The sequence below is a fragment of the Mesoplodon bidens genome (genome assembly GCF_964165515.1).
Source record: "Mesoplodon bidens genome assembly, chromosome: 5".
NCBI classification, from domain to species: domain Eukaryota; kingdom Metazoa; phylum Chordata; class Mammalia; order Artiodactyla; family Ziphiidae; genus Mesoplodon; species Mesoplodon bidens.
This window is the reverse complement of record NC_138161.1, coordinates 119,380,598-119,400,615: the sequence shown is the minus strand read 5'-3', so window position 1 is coordinate 119,400,615 and position 20,018 is coordinate 119,380,598. Positions and strand designations below refer to the sequence as shown.

The 20,018-nt window shown below is 41.3% G+C and overlaps 1 protein-coding gene across 1 annotated transcript in view; it reads left to right on the top strand.

The window, feature by feature from the left end:
- EFHB (EF-hand domain family member B) overlaps positions 1-14,093 on the top strand; it is a gene marked incomplete at both ends in the record, with an annotated part of 39,201 nt that extends 25,108 nt beyond the window's left edge. The window contains 5 exon segments of the mRNA XM_081234740.1: positions 4,775-4,911; positions 4,915-5,164; positions 8,647-8,859; positions 10,722-10,903; positions 13,920-14,093. Of these exon segments, the coding sequence (XP_081090866.1) occupies positions 4,775-4,911; positions 4,915-5,164; positions 8,647-8,859; positions 10,722-10,903; positions 13,920-14,093 (956 nt within the window).
- Positions 14,094-20,018: the final 5,925 nt, after the last annotated feature.

The following is a 20,018-nucleotide window of genomic DNA, read 5'->3' as shown; positions in this document are numbered from 1 at the left end:
GGGGTCTAGCAATTGTGTTTTAACAAGCTTTTCAGTGATTCTGATGCAGGCTGAGGTTTGAGAACCTCTGTTGCAGATCATTGAACTGGAGTGTGCTGGGAGCCTGGGACAGTCTCTGCCTCACTCTGAATGTGTACACACAGTACTGTCAGTCTGGTCCAAGTCAAGCTTAGAACGCTCTCCCCTGGGGACCAGGTGTGGTTTCAGTTTTGAGAGCAAGATCACTCAATTTTCAAGCTACTCTAAATTTTATTCTTTGATCAAGTCAGATCAACCCGGGGCTGCATAATTACCTGACATCATTTTAGACCATTACAGGATTTACCAAGCTGCACAGTGCCTTAAGCTTTCACTAAGGAACGCTACTACACAAACAGTTTGTGAAACGTGGCCCATTTTTTATTAGTACGCCCACGCGGCTGTTATTTATTTCTGTCACATGCATCCTCTTTATAAGGAAACCCAGTCTTTCTAAAGCACATAACTGTGCTTTGTCTAAGTATCTGGTTTGTTTTTACTTCATGTACAGCATGACTTTGGACCAATAGTGCACACCATTTTGACTTGGCTGCCAGGAAGCTTAGAGCCAATACAGAGAAACACATCTGGTTTGTGAACGTGATCTTATAGCATACATTTTGTGCACTCTTTTTATTTCAGGTTTTATCTTATTTTAGTCCAACTTTATTTTCTCTTTGCCCTGATTTCCTCACTGTTTTTGGCTCTCATTGTACTTCTTCTTTTTTTCTTTTTTTGCGGTATGCGGGCCTCTCACTGTTGTGGCCTCTCCCATTGAGGAGCACAGGTTCTGGACGCGCAGTCTCAGTGGCCATGGCTCACGGGCCCAGCCGCTCCGTGGCATGTGGGATGTTCCCGGACCGGGGCACGAAACTGTGTTCCCTGCATCGGCAGGTGGACTCCCAACCACTGCGCCATCAGGGAAGCCCCTAAATAGTTAACTTTTAATATGTACAATGTAGTGCTCAGTGTCCTTGAGGAGCTTTTCTTTTCTGAGTGGGTAATAAGATGTGGGTCTTCCTAGTACAGCTGTAGGATTGTTTTTGATGATTTGAATCTTATACTGTTGAATGCCCAGATTTAATTTAATTGAAAAGCAAAACAAAACAGAACAAATAAACTGTGATTTCCTAAATGACTCTTCTTGGGTTAGAGGATTAATTCTGTTATTTGTTGAACACTCACAGCACATCAAACATTATCCCAGATAATGTGAAGGCTTTTAACTCAGGGAACTTAAAATCTAAGAGGGGGGAGGAAATAAAGACTCATCATGTCCAAGAATGGTCACAGCAGAGTCTCAAATTTTCAAAATAGGTATATATAATTCCAACTCCTTTTATTCTGCTTATTATCCAGGAAGTAGCTGAGATGGGATGATTCCGTTTGGGGGACAGTTGCATTCATTGACAAAACTGGTTTACTAAGACGTGTGAGCAAGGCTGTTCCAAAGCTCAGTAATACCAGACTGCTGTGGATGGTTGGGGACAGAAAAGGTTCATTGAATACCTTGACTAATAGCTCATTATTGAGTAGCCTTTGTGCTATAAGTCACGCCACTGTCAGACCGAAAGTGGTCCAGAAAGCGAAGCACGTGACTCAGATGAATTGCACGGGCCACACTTTTGTGTCTGGAGCTGGCTCATTGGACTGAAATAGCAATTCTATAACTTGAAAATGTGTCAAGAGAGATGCACCATCAATAGCTCTGAGTGGGGACAAAGGTTCATGTAGTCAGTATGCCAGGAGCATGGGGCAATGCCTTGTGTGTGACGTCCTCCCTCACCATGAGACAAATGGGTCAGCTTGTGGCAGGAGTCACAAGTTAGGCATGTGGTGGTAGCCTCTGCCTCAGAAACGTCGACTGCTTTTTTGGCACTTGGTCTAATGGTGTGTGTATTGTCATGTCTGCTACAAGGATGGATCCAGGCAGCGATGGTGTAACCTGGGTGGTGCAGGCTCAATCCAAAGCTTGATTCCTCTCAGCCACATCAGAGGATGGACACTTATCCTGGGCATCTATATGAATTACCTGGATGGTTCACTCAGCAGCCGTGATTTGTTTCCATAGTTTTCTTTTCTCTCTTTTTTTTTTTTTTACTGGAGTACAGTTGATTTATAATATGTTAGTTTCAGGTGTACAGCAAAGTGAGTCAGTTATACATATACATATATCCACACTTCCTGTTTTAGATTCTTTCCCCATGTAGGTCATTACAGAGTATTGAGTAGAGTTCCCTGTGCTATACAGCAGGTTCTTATTAGTTATCTGTTTTATATATAGTAGTGTGTTATGTCAATCCAATCTCCCAATTTATCCTTCCCCCCCATTCCCTGTAACCATAAGTTTGTTTTCTACATTCGTGATGCTATTTCTGTTTTGTAAATAAGTTCATTTGTACCCCCTTCCTTTTTAGATCCACATATAAGCGATATCATATGATATTTGTCTTTCTGTGTCTGATTTATGTCACTCAGTATGACAATCTCTAGGTCCATCCATGTTGCTGCAAATGGCGTTATTTTGTTCGTTTTTATTCCATTGTATACATGTACCACATCTTCTTTATCCATTCCTCTGTTGATCCATAGTTTTATGTCTCAAAAAGAGGTGTCTTTAATCTTCCAATCTGTAGTGTTCTTTTTTAAAATTTTTAATTTTCTATATTTTTGGCCATGCTGGGCGACATGTGGGGTCTTCGTTCCCCAACCAGGGATCGAACCCATGCCCCCTGCATTGGAAGCATGGAGTCCTAACCACTGGACTACCAGGGAAGTCCCCAGTCTGTAGTTTTCCAAGTGACAACCAAGCAGGCAGGCCATTGGCAACAGTCCAAGAGTCATTAAAAATATAACAGATTCATCAATGGCAGTATTGGCCGGAGCTGTGAGAATAACCTTGAGTTCTGCCCACTGAGTAGAGTGACTATGCCCTTTTTTGGTCCTTAGCTCTTACTGAGGTTGAAAGCAACAGCAGACCAGTGAAGACCATTGGGTTTCAGGTTAGTGAACCAGGCCCAGCGGCTCTACGTGGTGAAATCATTATTCATAGAGACTTGCAGCTCAAAGGGATCATGAAGGTTGAGGGCCCCCAAAGGTACTAGCATTCTCTCCATGTGGCTTCTCTTGATCATAAGTGCCTGAACATTCATAAGATAGGTATGGAAAGCATCAGTACCAATTGACACATCCAGCAGTGGAAGCCACAGAAATAATATATTGTTAACTTGCCTTCTCCACTTTGAACAAACCCTGCCCAAAGGCCACCAGCTGATTCCTGACATCTCTTCCTGCTGCACACTCAATAGGGTAACGACTTTGGCACCCATAGCCAATGAAGCCGTAGTAATTTCAGTCTCCACCCCCCTGAAGTTCCACAACATATTGGGACAGATACTTGTGGCCTGTGATCCCCCTTGGGGACAAGGAGATCTTGTCCCATACCTAGTCCTCCTTAGAACAGCTGAGGTTGGGGTATGGGGGGAGGGAAACGTCAAGGCTGCAGAGGCAGGAGTGGCTCTGTACCCAGTGAATAAGAAGCGCTTTCTTTCATTATCGCCACCATCTTTTTCAGATCTGAGGACCCTCGATTCAACAGCCCACCACCCCCCCTTTGCTTTTCAGTTAGGTCTGTGGGGCTCGCAGTTTTGGTTGACTTGGGCTGGCAGCAGAGACTTTCATAAAGCAGTCTACTTTAATCCAGGGCATTGCAGCTCCCTGTCCATAGAATATGTTTTAAATTCTCATTCTGTTTCAACATGAGGGTTAGGAACATTCTCCAGGCATATGGGTCTGGCTGCAGGAATTTATCTAGAATTCACTGGGTCAGTTTCTTGTTCTCAAGGGGATTGCCTTCACCAGCATTGTGAATCCAACCCTGGGCCTGGGAGCTGATTGTTAGTGAGTCATTTATGTTTTCCCTTGGGAGTTTAACTATCTCGGGGAAATCTCTCTGAGAGGGCCAGAGCTCCCTTATAGCAGCTGGCACCCACTTTGAAAACACTGGGACCTTTCCCTGTCATCTCGGATGGATCTAAGTTTGGCTTGAAGGGCTGCAGTAGGGCTGAGTGGTAAGACGCCCAGCTCTGGCCATTCTTCCTTAACAAGCATTATGTGCTCCGGCCCCTCACCCTGCAAGTGAATCAGCTGGGTTCTGCCCAGAGCCTTTCTAAATTTCCCTCCTTTCACGCTCAGCATAGGTGCTTCTGTCTTTAACTGTTGTCTGAAAGGGGTGGAAACTTCCCCTCCACCCGCTTCCAGGATGAATCTGAGTGAATCCTGTTGTCCATGGGAGTGTTAATATCCAGGGGCAGCTGCCTTTGAATCCACTCTCTGTGCTTGGCCTGCAGCCACTTCCCTAATTTCTTCTTTTTACCAGGCAATGGAGTGTAGGACAATCACTGCCCAGTTGACTTTTTAATTTTTTCCCACACCGCGCGGCATGTGGGATCTTAGTTCCCTGACCAGGGATTGAACCCAGGCCCTCGGGAGTGAAAGTGTGGAGTCCTAACCACTGGACCACCAGGGAAGTCCCTGACTGCCTAGTTGGAACACCAACTTTGAAAGCACTGAAAATTGCAGAAAGCTGTCATAAGTACACAACATTGGTCAAATGAAATGTCAAGCATGAATCATGCTTAGGCCTGCTCAACTCGAGTGTAAACAACATGATTTAATGAGAAAGATATTAAAATGAACAAAGGCTGTGAGCCACACTCCACTCCAACCAGGGTTGAAATTACCGGGCACATATCAGATGGACACGATGGGGACCAATCTCGCTTAATATCTGACTCTCCTTATGTGAAAAATGGGACCGATTCTTTGAATTTATGTGATAGAGCGCTTTCTTTTTTTCTTAAAGGAAATAACAGATGTTGCCCACTCTGCTCATGAAGACAATGCTCACGTCACCTTTTTTTGCTTCGTGTCCAACAGAAGGGAGATGGGGCCATAGATAAAGCTGAGCTTCGGGAAGCGTGTGACCAGGCCAGTGTGCACATAGATGAGAAGCTCCTGGACCAGCTATTTGAATACTGTGATGTGGATAACGACGGGCTGATTAACTACCTTGAATTTGCAAATTTTCTTAACTGGAAAGATAAAACCCCCCTTAAAGAGTATGAAGAGAGGGTCATTATTAAAGGTATTTAATTTCTGAAGGCTTGCTGAATTCTTAAATGGACTTTAGTATTTTCTTTTTCTTAGGAGTTTGACTCTTGTCAACTTTAATATTATATATTTAAATGCTTTAAATACTTTAATATTTGCTTTAAATACTTTAATATTATATAATTAAATATTAAATTTTTAAATATTTAAATAATTTAATATATTTAAATTATATATTTAAATTTATTTATATGTTTTCTTTTTTATGCATAGAATATCTGTGGAAGGTTAGGAAAGGATTTGATAACATTTATTATTTCCGGGGAGGGGACACTTGTTGCTGAAGGTCAAAGTGGCAGCGAGACTCACTTTTCAATCTATGTTTTTGTATCTTTTAAGTTTGGAACCATGTATTACTCATTCAAAAGAAAACAATTACAAGGAAAACAATTTACACAGAAGCCCAAAATATGAAAGAGAGATCCTCAGAAAGCTGTTTGAAAACCATTTTCTTAGAGAAATTAGCTCCCCTCCCCCAGGAAAAGTCAATTGTAAAATAGAATTTGATCTGTTAAATTTTTTAAGAAAAGGAAAAACATAGTCTTTACTTTTATTCAAATATCTTCATGTTGGGCTTCCCTGGTGGCGCAGTGGTTGAGAGTCCGCCTGCCGATGCAGGGGACACGGGTTCGTGCCCCGGTCTGGGAAGATCCCACATGCCGCGGAGCGGCTGGGCCCGTGAGCCATGGCCGCTGAGCCTGTGCGTCTGGAGCCTGTGCTCCGCAGCGGGAGAGGCCACAACAGTGAGAGGCCCGCGTACCGCAAAAAAAAAAAAAAAAAAAAAAAAAATCTTCATGTTTACACATTATCTTCCTGCATCACTAATCATATATACATATGTGTGTGCATATGGAAATTTTTTTATAAGCTTGTTCTTTGTTTTTAAAATTAATTAATTAATTTTATTTTTGGCTGTGTTGGGTCTTTGTTGCTGCATGCGGGCTTTCTCTAGTTGTGGTGAGCAAGGGCTACTCTTCATAGCAGTGCACAGGCTTCTTATCGCGGTGGCTTCTCTTGTTGTGGAGCACAGACTCTAGGAGCACAGGCTTCAGTAGTTGTGGCACGCAGGCTCAGTAGTTGTGGCTCGCGAGCTCTAGAGTGCAGGCTCAATAGTTGTGGCGCATGGGCTTAGTTGCTATGCGGCATGTGGGATCTTCCTGGACCAGGGCTCGAACCTGTGTCCCCTGCATTGGCAGGCGTATTCTTAACCACTGTGCCACCAGGGAAGTCCATGTATGGAAATATTTTAAAATAGCTAAAATCACGGTGACTGTACCATTTTTATTTGGCTAAAAAAAAACTTAGCTCTCAAATTTCTATGGAATGAAGAGATACTTTTATGGTTTCTGTAAACTTCATTTTCAGTTCCCTTAAGCCGAGGTATTATGAATTACTAAACCATTTCCTCACTTTTTAAAACTTAGATTATTTCCAGATATTTTAAAAGTAATATGGGTGATGCTATAATGATTATCATCTCTCAGAAAGCTTTCTGTTTCTAATTATATCTCATTTCTTATGAATGTTATTTTTGTCCCAGAAGTAACTCTCTCTTTCATTTTGCTTTTTTTTTTTTTTTTTTGTGATACGCCGGCCTCTCACTGTTGTGGCCTCTCCCGTTGCGGAGCACAGGCTCCGGACGTGCAGGCTCAGCAGCCATGGCTCACGGGCCCAGCCGCTCCGCGTCATGTGGGATCTTCCCGGACTGGGGCACAAACCCGTGTCCCCTGAATCGGCAGGTGGACTCTCAACCACAGTGCCGCCAGGGAAGCCCCATTTTGCTTTTTTAAATGATTGTACCAATTTGCAATTTTATCAGTCACGTTGGTGAGAAGGTTTTACTCCAATCTTGCTACCATTGACTGTTATTTCAAACATTCTTGTTATTTAGTTGTTATATAATGATACCTCGTTTGCTTTAATTTTCAAATCTTGATTCTTACAGACGATTAACTTTTGAAAGATTGTCTACATTTTTATCTCCTCTTGGAATATTTCTCCTCTAAAACGTGAAGATACTCCTGTTTTCACTTTTATTCCTGCAAAGCCAGTACCACACTTGGGGCTTTATTGACTACAGGAGCCCTTACCAGTTTCTGGGATGGCTTTTCTCTGCTGTCCACTAGGAGAGCAGGAGGATCTTCTCTACCTAATGAAGCTTTTTATAGAAAACAAGTCTACTCTAGTTCTCTCAGAAATAAATAGAGGGTGACAGGGTATTTTCCTTCTTGGTACAACTCATGAAGCAGTGGGGGAAACAAAAGCCTGCTTTCAAACCAGGTGGTTCTTCTAATTGTTCCTGGTTGGGGGGTCCTGACTTGAGCAGCCATTTTCAATGGAGTTCTTGAGGTTTTCTCTTCTTCTAAGACAGTGACTGGTGGGTCAGTCAGAAGGGACTCGGGAATGTATTGCCAGGAATTTTCTTATATCAAGTTCCATCTTACTGTTGACGGCTGGAGAAAAGGGGGTGCGTCCTTTAAGGCAGGGGCTTTCGAGCAGTTTTCTGAGAAACTATTTTTCATACTTGGTCCAGATTTCTGCATTTTGCGCCCACCAACCCGTGGGTGCAGGGAGTGGGTCCAGAGGGTCTGAAACACTGGGCCCGACGCTTTCACGGCAGCGATTGGCAGGGGCTGAGTCGGGGGGTGCAGACTTTAGATGGGCCTGTCTTTTCTGGTTTGCCACCCCGATCGGGCACTGGGGCACCCTTCCCCTGTGTAACCTGTGCTGGGCCTTCCCCAGCACCTTGAGTTCCTCCAGCGCTCGAGAGACCACAGCGCCGCCTAGTGCTAGCTGTGTACTTAGCAGCTCCATGAAAAAGCTGTGTCAGGAATTTCCTCCTCAACTTCAGAACTGACTCAGCAAAGCAAATCTGCAAAAGAGAACAGACTCTTACAGGGTTTTTCTCTTATACACTGATTGGAAGGGAGTTATTTATAGAATCGGTTCCTGCGCTCACAGCGAGCCCTCGTCGCCTCTCCAAATGTCACAGTGCATGGGGGCTCCCTCCCTACCACGATCAGGTATGTGTGGAACTTACAGCTCCAAATATTTCTTCTCCTGTCCCTCCCCAGGGCACAGTCTTAGGAACAACTCTGGTAATCCTGTAGTTCAAGTCAAATATGAAAATAGGCTCTAATTTTAAAAACGAGGAAAGAAAAAAAAGTTCTCAGTTTTCATTTGGTGTTTCAGATTTAAAAGCTTTATTCTAGCATAAAGTGAGCGCAGTGGTGAGCAGAAACATTAGACCTTGTTCAGATTTCCTGGTGTATGACCTTGGACTGAACTTGTGCTTCCACAGTGGCTACTGGTGTCAGCGGAGGGTCTACACCAGCTCAGCCTCTGTTTCCACCAGCAAGAAGAGACTAAATGGGAAAACTCATCTTGTTACAGGGTGAGCACCAGGTATTAACTTTGTCCTGTACTTTTTTTCCCCCTTTCCATCTTTGCTTGAAGGTGGAAAACCAGATTGCGCAAACCCTGCTGAGGCTAATGTAGAAGAATCTGAACCAGCTTTCCTGATAAAGCCTGAAGATATTGTCTTGAAAGAGCCAGGGAGCTCAGAAAAGACTCTGCGGACACTTCTGAGGCCAAGCGATAAAGTTTCTAATCACTACAAGACCACTTCTTCGGAGATCAGTGCAGTTGTAGGCGCTGTTCCTTCTACTTGTGAGTATGTCACATTATTTGCTGAGTGTTAAAAGGATCAACAAACACAGAAGGGGAGTATCCTTTGTCTGTCCTTGCATTGTCCCCCAGCCCCTAATAGACTCTAACTTTCTCAAAGCCCAGGACCTTTCATTCAGTTCTGTATTCTAAGCACCCAGGAGGGCTCAATAAATGTAGACTGAATTGAACTAGTGTTCATGGTGACCTAAGTAAAATGATTCTCTCTTTATCAATGAAACTGAAACCATCATAGCTCAGAACCCGGAATGTTAGACCTCGTCGTAATTCAGACTTCACCAAGTGCTAGGAGACTTTTGAACCACGTGATTCTTAGCTACAAACAGATTTGCCTTCAAATATTTGAAGAGCTCTTACAGAACGGTTCCTTACATCTTTATTCCCCATCTGTTAGTCTGCTAGGGCTATCATAACAAATACCACAAACTGAACGGCTAAACAGCAGAAATTGATCATCTCATGATGGCTGGAAGTCCAAGGTCAAGGTGTTGGCAGGGTGGCTTCCTTCTGAGTGTCGTGAGGGAAAATCTGCTCCAGGCCCTATCCTGGATTCTGGGAGGTTGCCAGCAGTCTTTGGTGCTACTCAGCTTCTGCTGCACCAGCCTGATCTCTGCCTTCATCTTCATCTGATGTTCTCCTGTGTGAGCATCTGTGTCCCAATGTCCCCTTTTTATAAGGACTCCAGTCATATTGGACTAAGGGTCCACCCTTCTCCGTATAACCTCATCTTAATTAATTATTCCTGCAATGACCCTCTTTCCAAATAAGGTCACCTCCTGAGGTACTAAGGGTTAGGACTTTAACATAAAAGTCTGGGGAGGGTACAGTTCAACCCATAACTGCCCAGATCTCAATATCAAGCATGATGAATTTAGAAGACTCTTTTATATTGGTTAAGATCCCTTTTTTGGACTAAGGCCATGATTAAGGATTTACATATTTTTCTTAACTGGATTGAATAGACATGCTTTACATTCTGTTGAGATGAGAGCTAGCTACTTGCTTTGGAATAGTGTTGCCTAATAGAAATACAATTGGTGTTGCATGTATTTTTTTTAAATTTATTATTTATTTTTGGCTGCGTCGGGGCTTCCTTGCTGCGTGCAGCCCTTCTCTAGTTGCGGCGAGCGGGGGCTACTCTTCATTGGGGTGCGTGGGCGTCTCATTGTGGTGGCTTCTCTTGTTGCGGAGCACAGGCTCTAGGCTCGTGGGCTTCAGAAGTTGTGACTCGCGGGCTCTAGAGCACAGGCTCAGTAGTTGTGGTGCGTGGGCTTAGTTGCTCTGCAGCATGCAAGATCTTCCTGGACTAGGGCTCGAACCTGTGTCTCCTGAATCGGCAGGTGGATTCTTAACCACTCCGCCACCAGGGAAGTGCTGGTGTCATATGTATTTAAAAAATTTTAGTAGCCACATTAAGAAGAAGAAACAGGTGAAATTAACTTTAATAGTATATTGGGAATTCCCTGGCAGTCCAGTGGTTAGGGCTTGGTGCTTTCACTGCTGAGGCCCAGGTTCAATCCCTGGTCAGGGAACTAAGTTCCTGAATGCTGTGTGGCGCAGACAAAGGAAAAAATTTTTTTAATTATATATATATATATATATATATATATATATGATATACAATATGTATCTCCAAAGTACTATCATCTCAACAAGGAATCAATATAAAATGATTAATTAAATGTCTCACATTCTTTTTTTGGGTACTACATCTTTGAAATTGTGTATTTTACACTCAGAGCACAGCTCAGTTTGGACTAGCCACATTTCCAGTGCTCAGTAGCCACATGGTTGGTGGCGGCTGTATTTAGAATGTCTGTTTTCCTCCCCCATCCATGTCCTAGGTTATCCCATCTATGGTGTTCCAACCATTCGGTCCGATATTCCCGCCCCCCGAATTCGCCGCATCAGTGACAGAACCAATTATGGTGAAGAGGGAAATGCCTATTCATTGCTGCATCCTACCATCTTTGGCCAGAAAGGATTGTTTGAAAGAGACTTCTTCAAGACCAGATCCAAAAAAGAGGTACATGTGATTTCAAAAGGGTTGAAAGGCCAACGACACACAATGGTGGACATGTTTATTTGCTTGAGCATGTATATTACAAAAGTCATCAGGAGCACACCCCCCCAGAGGATTCTTGAGGATAATGTTCAATTTGGTTGTGATATTTGGTACAATTCTTGAAGTAGAATTTACTCTAATAAGAAGCATTACAGAAGAAGCATTACACTCACTCACGTCATGTATTCACTATGACCTATGTATAAAAAGAAAACTGTTTTCCTAAGATATTCAACACTATTCTTCGTTGAGTAAAAGCAAAGAGGCTCAATCCCTTCCTTGTGTAAGTACCCTTGTGGTCGTGGGTCTCTGAAACCAAAGAGTAAGTTTGAGGAGGGCCACTCTGCCATCCTTATGAGCTGCTATCTCAGATTATCTACAACAAGCACTGATTTAAAAAGTTCTGTCCCGTTGCCATGTGGCAGCCCATGTATCTTGTTTTTTCGCTCGGTAAACATGGTCTTCATGGCCCAGGTGATTTTCTTCCTAGGTTGGTTATAAGGCAGGTGCAACCGGCTAGGCCAGAATAGCCACTGGGGTTCTGAGGGCCGAGGTGTAACGGCAGGTCTTGGTCACAGCAGCCTGTCTAGATCTGCCATTGTGGAAAGCAGGCTGTGATCAAGGGAGCAATTGCTTCTTTGAGCTTTCAGATCCAGAGCTAGAAATAATGTGAACAGACGTGTGATGCTTTCTGGGACTTCACAGGCAGGGTTGATGGCTTGCAAACTTAGTAACAGATTCATTCCAATGATTCATTCCCACTGATGTGGAGGGAGAGGAGGGGAGAAACTCAGAGGAAGATGCCTGCTGGCTGGTCCCAAAGAAGGAACCCAGGATCCACCCCAGAGGGTCAGAGAAGAGACCTTCGCAGACTGTAATTTTCTCTTCCCACAGTCACTCTAAAGGGCCTATGAAATAGGGCTTCAGGGCCACCAAAAGAAACAAAAAGCTCCTGCTGGTTTCCTGATGCCTAAAATTCTTTTAACTAGGAAGTCATCCTTTATCTCATAATTCTAGGTAGGAAGTAAGAACCCAGAGGCCTGCACATATACTATTCCAACTAAATGACATTCTAGAAAAGGCAAAACAATGGAGAAAGTAGAAAGACCGATGGTTGCCAGAGGGTTGGAGAGAAAAAGGGAAGGATGAATAGGTGTAGCACAGAGGATCTTTAGGGCAGTGAAACTATTTTGTATGATGCCATAATGGTGGGTACGTGTTATTATACATTTGTCAAAACCCATAGATTATGCAACACAGAGAGTGAACCCTCATGTGAACTATGAACTTTGGTTAACAATAATGTATCAATATTGGCTCATCAACTGTAACAAATATACCACACTAATGCAAGATGTTACTAACAGGGGAAAAGAGGGGGCAAGTGATAGAGCATACAGAAACTCTAGATAATTTCTGCTCGATTTTTCTAGAAACCTATAACTGCTCTAAAAAATAAAGTCTATTAAAAAAAAAAAAAAAAGAACCCAGAGACCTGGTTGGAGTAATAACGTCACCTTGAGAATAGATGGGTTTTTGTAAAAGTGTTAGCTAATCAATACATGAGGATGGAAAGCTGAACGAGGGTAGGAATGCCTCCCAAAGAGTTGGGAAGGAAGCAGGGGAGAAGGGCTGAGATGCCCAAGAATGAACCTCAGGGCTTCACTCTGCAGGGACATTTTTTTTTTTGGCTGCACCACAGGGCATGCGGGATCTTAGTTCCCTGACCAGGGATTGAACCCTAGCCTCCTACAGTGGAAGCGCGGAGTCTAAACCACTGGACCGCCAGGGAAGTCCCCGCAGGGGCTTTCTTTACCTGTCACTGGGTGGAGGAAAATAACAACTATGCACGGGCGCCTTGAGGCGCTTCTGCTGTGTAACTGCTGCCGCTGACAGCACTGCTCTCCTGAATTTCAAGTGTATTTGATTATATTGTTAATTTCCCACAAGGCACATCATATCTAGGGGATCTTATAATTGTTAAGATTTAGTTTAATAGAGGTATTCTGCAGGTCTTCTATTTCTTTGGCTTTCCTATTCACTGTCTAACCTTTATTTCCATTTCCCTCTTTGCTTCCCTCCTGTATGCTTCATAGTAAATGTCTTTCCTCTTTTAAATTTAGTTTCATTTTTTTTTCAAATCTTTTCTTCCCTCTACTCATTCTAATATTTCTTCCCACTACTGGTTCTTATCTTTCCTTTCTTATATTTTCCCTGGGACATATAAAGCATGTTTCCCCCCTCCCTTTATCTCTTTTACTAATTATCACTGCAGAGAGATGGCTAATAACCAAAGTTTGCTGGTTTTCAATATGCTCAGATTTTAGTCTGCTCACTCGCTCGCGCATGTACTATCTCTCCGACATTTGCACACCCCCAGCTATAATTAAAGTTTACAACAGGCCAGTTAAGAGACACTCCATAAATGTTCTTTATCTTTTGGCCACGTGGCTCGTGGGATCTTAGTTGCCCGACCAGGGATCGAACGTGTGCCCCCTGAAGTGGAAGCGCACTGGACCACCAGGGAAGTCCCATAAATATTCTTATTTTAAAGAAGAGAAACTAATATGCAAGGGGTCTAGATAACATACATAAGAGGTGACTGGGATGGAAATCAAATCCAGCAAGTCTTCTATCTTTAACTCTTTTACCCTTTCTGCTTGAATTTGGCCACCTCCCTTTAAAATAAACAGAAACACTTGGAGTTGAAAGTAATTTTATATATTGGCTAGTAGAGTTGAACACGCTCATATTCATTCATATTAGCAAAATGATTCCTGAGCTGAAAGTACTGGAATTTTAATATTGGCTTATTATACATAATAAGCCCTCCTCCCCCACCACACACACACATCCTCACATCTTTTTTGGGGGATATATGTCCATAGTCTTAGATATTATAAAGATATTTTTAAAAATACAAACTGAAAAACACATAAATATTAGCCTGACTTTGAAAGTTTTTTTTTTCCTCTAGATTGCAGAGATATTATGTAACATTGGTGTCAAGCTTTCCAAGGATGAATTTGAAAATGTATGGAATCTTGCATCAAAAAAACATCACAGAGGAGAAGTTTGCGTTGAGAATATCAGAAATGTTCTGAATGAGTTACAACACGCAGACTGGACCAAGTGCAAAACAGCCATGTGATCTTTGTGGTGTTCATTCATTTACAACAAAGAATTGTTAAATCCATGTTCATCTAAAATGTTCAGTCCATTCTGGTTTTAGATATTATAATTCAGCAATCACTGTGGTAGGGCTTATATGCCTGGATGCGTTGCTAATAAATTAGATCTTGGACTTTAAACTTTATTTTCTTGTTTCTTATAAGGCACCAAAGAATTTGCTGAGCACTTGGAGTTAACCTTTAAGCTCACCAAAGACATAGCTCAGAATGATGCTGGAAGTTTGTCATGTTTAGTATGCTTAAGAATGCTATGTGTTTGAGTGGGTGGCCTGATATTCAAAATCTGGTTTGTGATACCAGGTTCACAAAATTTTGCCTTCAACATTTTGTTATTTTTCTCTTTAGGTGTCACTGTGACACAACTGAAGCTTAATGGGCTTTTAAGTTTCTGTCAGCATCTGGGGAAAACTGACTTAATTACAAGGAGCAGAATTTTGGGAATAAAAACTTGACTTCCAACAGCGACATGATGTCTGGTGGCTTTTCACATCTTTTTATGGCCAGAAAAGCATATTGTCCTTGGAGTTTCTGAAGAGGACACAGCTGACCACGCTGTTAGATGTAGCTTTAGAGAGTTATTGTAGCAAATTGTGCTGAATCATTCCCTCCCTCCTGCCTCGGATCTTTGTTTGTTTGTTTGTTTGGTTTTTTTTGCAGTACGCGGGCCTCTCACCGTTGTGGCCTCTCCCGTTGCAGAGCACAGGCTCCGGACGCGCAGGCTCAGCGGCCATGGCTCACGGGCCCAGCCGCTCCGTGGCATGTGGGATCCTCCTGGACCGGGGCACGAACCCACGTCCCCTGCATCGTCAGGCGGACTCTCAACCACTGCGCCACCAGGGAAGCCGCTGCCTTGGCCCTTTGATATACAAATGTGATGCTGGGGCGGGATGAGATCCGGATGGTGATGGGGAAGTGGGAGCCCAGTCCAGCGTGTTCTTTCTGTGCATCAGGAAAGCCCCAGGGTGGGTTGAATCCATGACTGAAGCTTTCTCAGAAATATCACTTGATGAACTGAATGATCAATAGCATGTATTCTACCCGTATTTCTCTGTGATAGACCTTGACATTTTGTTGTTTGGTTTTTGTCTATTAGTCTAAAAAAATTACTCTTTAACTTAGATATTGTGGTTATTCTGTAGTCTACTGTTACTTAAAAAAAAAAAAAAGAACTAAGGTTCAAAAGATTGCTTTACCCAATCTCTAGGAAAAAGTTTTGTAATCCATTTATTTTATAGGAAATTTATGTGAAAAATTTTAACTTTTTATTTTGAAATGATTTTAGACTTACAGAAGATTTGCACAAGTAGCACAAAGAATTATGCAGGGGTGGGCTGGAGCCTGCTCTTACTGTCCACTGTGGTCAACTGTGGGCATTTCTTTGCAGCACTGTGTCCCTGACCCCATGTTGGTAGCCTGAAACCAGCTACAGTGAGAGTATTTACACTAAGCAAACCAACACATGCTACAGATCAGGGATCCCCGCCCTTCCCAAAGAACATTTACAAGCACTTCTACATCTATCTGTCTATCTATTTCCCTGTCTATCTCTATCTATCTATCTATCTATCTATCTATCATCTGTCTATCTATCCACCTATCTATCTTCCTATCTATCCATCCATCCATCCATCCACCTACCTACATACCTATCTATGTCTCTCTCCATCTATCTTCGTATCTATTTATCTATCCATCCATCTACCTACCTATGTCTCTATCTATGTCTCTATCTATGTCCCTATCTATCTATCTATCTATCTATCTGATCTATCATCTGTCTATTCACCCATCTATTGACAGAGGGAGGCTCCTTGACTGAACTTTAGTCAGGCTCCTTTGAACCCTTTTCTCAATTAGGTTTTGATCTTGGGCTTCTGTGTCTGTCCTTCCTGGGCCTGCATTGCATAGTTTTAGCAAGAATCTTGCTAAGTCAGTTTACAGAGAATCCTCCCATCGTCGATATCTGATTACCCTCCATATCTGATGAAATTCTTCATCCCCCAAATATGATGTATTAACTTAGACCTGCTTTTTTTTTTGATAGCTATTATAAAATGTTTATTATTGATTTGTATTTACTTCCCGAATTTTTTCTTTTGAATTTTATCTATTTTTTTTATACAGCAGGTTCTTATTAGGCATCAATTTTATACACATCAGTGTATACATGTCAATCCCAATTGCCCAAATCAGCACACCACCATCCCCATCCTGCCGTGGCTTTCCCCCCTTGGTGTCCATACATTTGTTCTCTACATCTGTGTCTCAACTTCTGCCCTGCAAACCGGTTCATCTGTACATTATTTTAGGTTACACATACATGTGTTAATATACGATAGTTGTTTTTCTCTTTCTGAATTACTTCACTCTGTAAGACAGTCTCTAGATCCATCCACGTCTCAAAAAATGACCCAATTTCATTCCTTTTTATGGCTGAGTAATATTCCATTGTATGTATGTATCACATCTTCTTTATCCATTCATCTGTCAATGGGCATTTAGGTTGCTTCCATGACCTGGCTATTGTAAATAGTGCTGCAATGAACATTGGGGTGCATGTGTCTTTTTGAATTATGGTTTTCTCTGGGTATATGCCCATAATGGGATTGCTGGATCACATGGTAATTCTATTTTTAGTTTTTTACGGAACCTCCATACTGTTCTCCATAGTTACTGTAACAATTTACATACCCACTAACAGTGCAAGAGGGTACCCTTTTCTCCACACCCTCTCCAGCATTTGTTGTTTGTAGATTTTCTGATGATGCCCATTCTAACTGGTGTGAGGTGATACCTCATTGTAGTTTTGATTTGCATTTCTCTAATAATTAGTGATGTTGAGCAACTTTTCATGTGCTTCTTGGCCAGCTGTATGTCTTCTTTGGAGAAATGTCTATTTAGGTCTTCTGCCCATTTTTGGATTGGGTTGTTTGTTTAATATTGAGCTGCATGAGCTGTTTATATATTTTGGAGATTAATCCTTTGTCCGTTGATTCATTTGCAAATATTTTCTCACATTCTGAGAGTTGTCCTTTCGTCTTGTTTATGGTTTCCTTTGCTGTGCAAAAGCTTTGAAGTTTCATTAGGTCCCATTTGTTTATTTTTGTTTTTATTTCCATTACTCTAGGAGGTGGATCAAAAAAGATCTTGCTGTGATTTATGTCAGAGAGTGTTCTTCCTATGTTTTCCTCTAAGAGTTTTATAGTGTCCGGTCTTAAATTTAGGTCTCGAATGCATTTTGAGTTTATTTTTGTGTATAGTGTTAGGGAGTGTTCTAATTTCATCCTTTTACATGTAGATGTCTAGTTTTCCCAGCATCAATTACTGAAGAGACAGTCTTTTCTCCACTGTATATCCTTGCCTCCTTTGTCACAGATTAGTTGACCATAGGTGCGTGGGTTTTTCTCTGGGCTTTCTATTTTGTTCCATTGATCTATGTTTCTGTTTTTGTGCCAGTACCATATTGTCTTGATTACTGTAGCTTTGTAGTATAGTCTGAAGTCAGGGAGTCTGATTCCTCCAGCTCCGTTTTTTTCCCTCAAGACTGCTTTCTCTATTGTGTCTTTTGTGTCTCCATACAAATTTTAAGATTTTTTGTTCTAGTTCCGTAAAAAATGCCATTGGTAATTTGATAGTGATTGCATTGAATCTGTAGATTGCTTTGGGTAGTGTAGTCATTTTCACAATATTGATTCTTCCAATCCAAGAACATGGTATATCTCTCCATCTGTTGGTATCATCTTTAATTTCTTTCATCAGTGTCTTATAGTTTTCTGTATACAGGTCATTTGTCTCCTTAGGTAGGTTTATTCCTAGGTATTTTATTCTTTTTGTTGCAATGGTAAATGGGAGTGTTTCCTTAATTTCTCTTTCAGATTTCTCATCATTAGTGTATAGGAATGCAAGAGATTTCTGTGCATTAATTTTGTATCATGCAACTTTACCAAATTTACTGATTAGCTCTAGTAGTTTTCTGGTGGCATTTTTAGGATTCTCTATGTATAGTATCATGTCATCTGCAAACAGTGACAGTCTTAATTCTTCTTTTCCAATTTGTATTCCTTTTATTTCTTTTTCTTCTCTGATTGCCATGGCTAGGACTTCCTAAACTATGTTGAATAATAGTGGTGAGAGTGGATATCCTTGACTTTTTCCTGATCTTAGAGGAAATGCTTTAAATTTTTCACCATTGAGAATGATGCTTGCTGTGGGTTTGTTGTATATGGCCTTTATTATGCTGAGGTAGGTTCCCTCTATGCCCACTTTGTGGAGAGTCTTTGTCATAAATGGGTGTTGAAATTTGTCAAAAGCTTTTTTTGCATCTATTGAGATGATCATATAGTTTTTATTCTTCAATTTGTTAATATGGTGTATCACATTGATTGATTTGCATATATTAAAGAATCCTTGCATCGCTGGGATAAATCCCGCTTGATCATGGTTTATGACCCTTTTAATGTGTTGTTGGATTCTGTTTGCTAGTATTTTGTTGAGGATTTTTGCATCTATATTCATCAGTGATATTGGTCTGTAATTTTCTTTTTTGTAGTATCTTTGTCTGGTTTTGGTATCAGGGTGATGGTGATCTCATAGAATGAGTTTGGGAGTGTTCCTTCCTCTGGAATTTTTTGGAAGAGTTTGAGAAGGAAGGGTGTTAGCTCTTGTCAAAATGTTTGAGAGAAATCACCTGTGAAGCCATCTGGTCCTGGACTTCTGTTTGTTGGAAGATTTTTAATCACAGTTTCAATTTCATTACTTGTGATTGGTCTGTTCAAATTTTCTATTTCTTCCTGGTTCAGTCTTGGAATGTTATACCTTTCTAAGAATTTGGCCATTTCTTCCAGGTTGTCCATTTTGTTGGCACAGAGTTGCTTGTAGTAGTTTCTTAGGATGCTTTGTATTTCTGCGATGTCTGTTGTAACTTCTCCTTTTTCATTTCTAATTGTCTTGATTTGCATCCTCTCCCTGTTTTTCTTGATGAGTCTGGCTAATGGCTTATGAATTTTGTTTATCTTCTCAAAGAACCAGGTTTTAGTTTTATTGATCTTTGCTATTGTTTTCTTTGTTTCTATTTCATTTATTTCTGGTCTGATCTTTATGATTTCTTTCCTTCTGCTAACTTTGGGTTTTGTTTGTTCCTCTTTATAGTTCCTTTAGGTGTAACGTTACACTGTTTATTTGAGATTTTTCTTGTTTCTTGAGGTAGGCTTGTAGAGCTATAACCTTCCCTCTTGGAAATGCTTTTGCTGCATCCCGTAGGTTTTCGATCATCATGTTTTCATTGTCATTTGTCTCTAGGTATTTTTTGATTTCCTCTTTGATTTCTTCGGTGATCTCTCGGTTATTTAGTAATGTATTGTTTAGCCTCCATGTGTTTGTGTTTTTTACGTTCTTTTCCCTGTAATTCATTTCTAATCTCATAGTGTTGTGGTCAGAAAAGATGCTTAATGTGATTTCAATTTTCTTAAATTTACTGAGGCTTGATTTGTGACCCAAGATGTGGTCTATCCTGGAGAATGTTCTGTGCACACTTGAGAAGAAAGTGTAATCTGCTGTTTTTGGATGGAATGTCCTATAAATATCAATTAAATCTATATGGTCTATGTGTCGTTTAAGGCTTCTGTTTCCTTATTTATTTTCATTTTGGATGATCTGTCCATTGGTGTAAGTGAGGTGTTAAAGTCCCCCACTATTCCTGCGTTACTGTTGATTTACTCTTTTTTAGCTGTTAGCAGTTGCCTCATGTATGGAGGTGCTCCTATGTTGGGTGCATATATATTTATAATTGTTATATCTTCTTCTTAGATTGATCCCTTGATCATTATGTAGGGTCCTTCCTTGTCTCTTGTAACATTCTTTAAAGTATATTTTATCTGATATGAGTA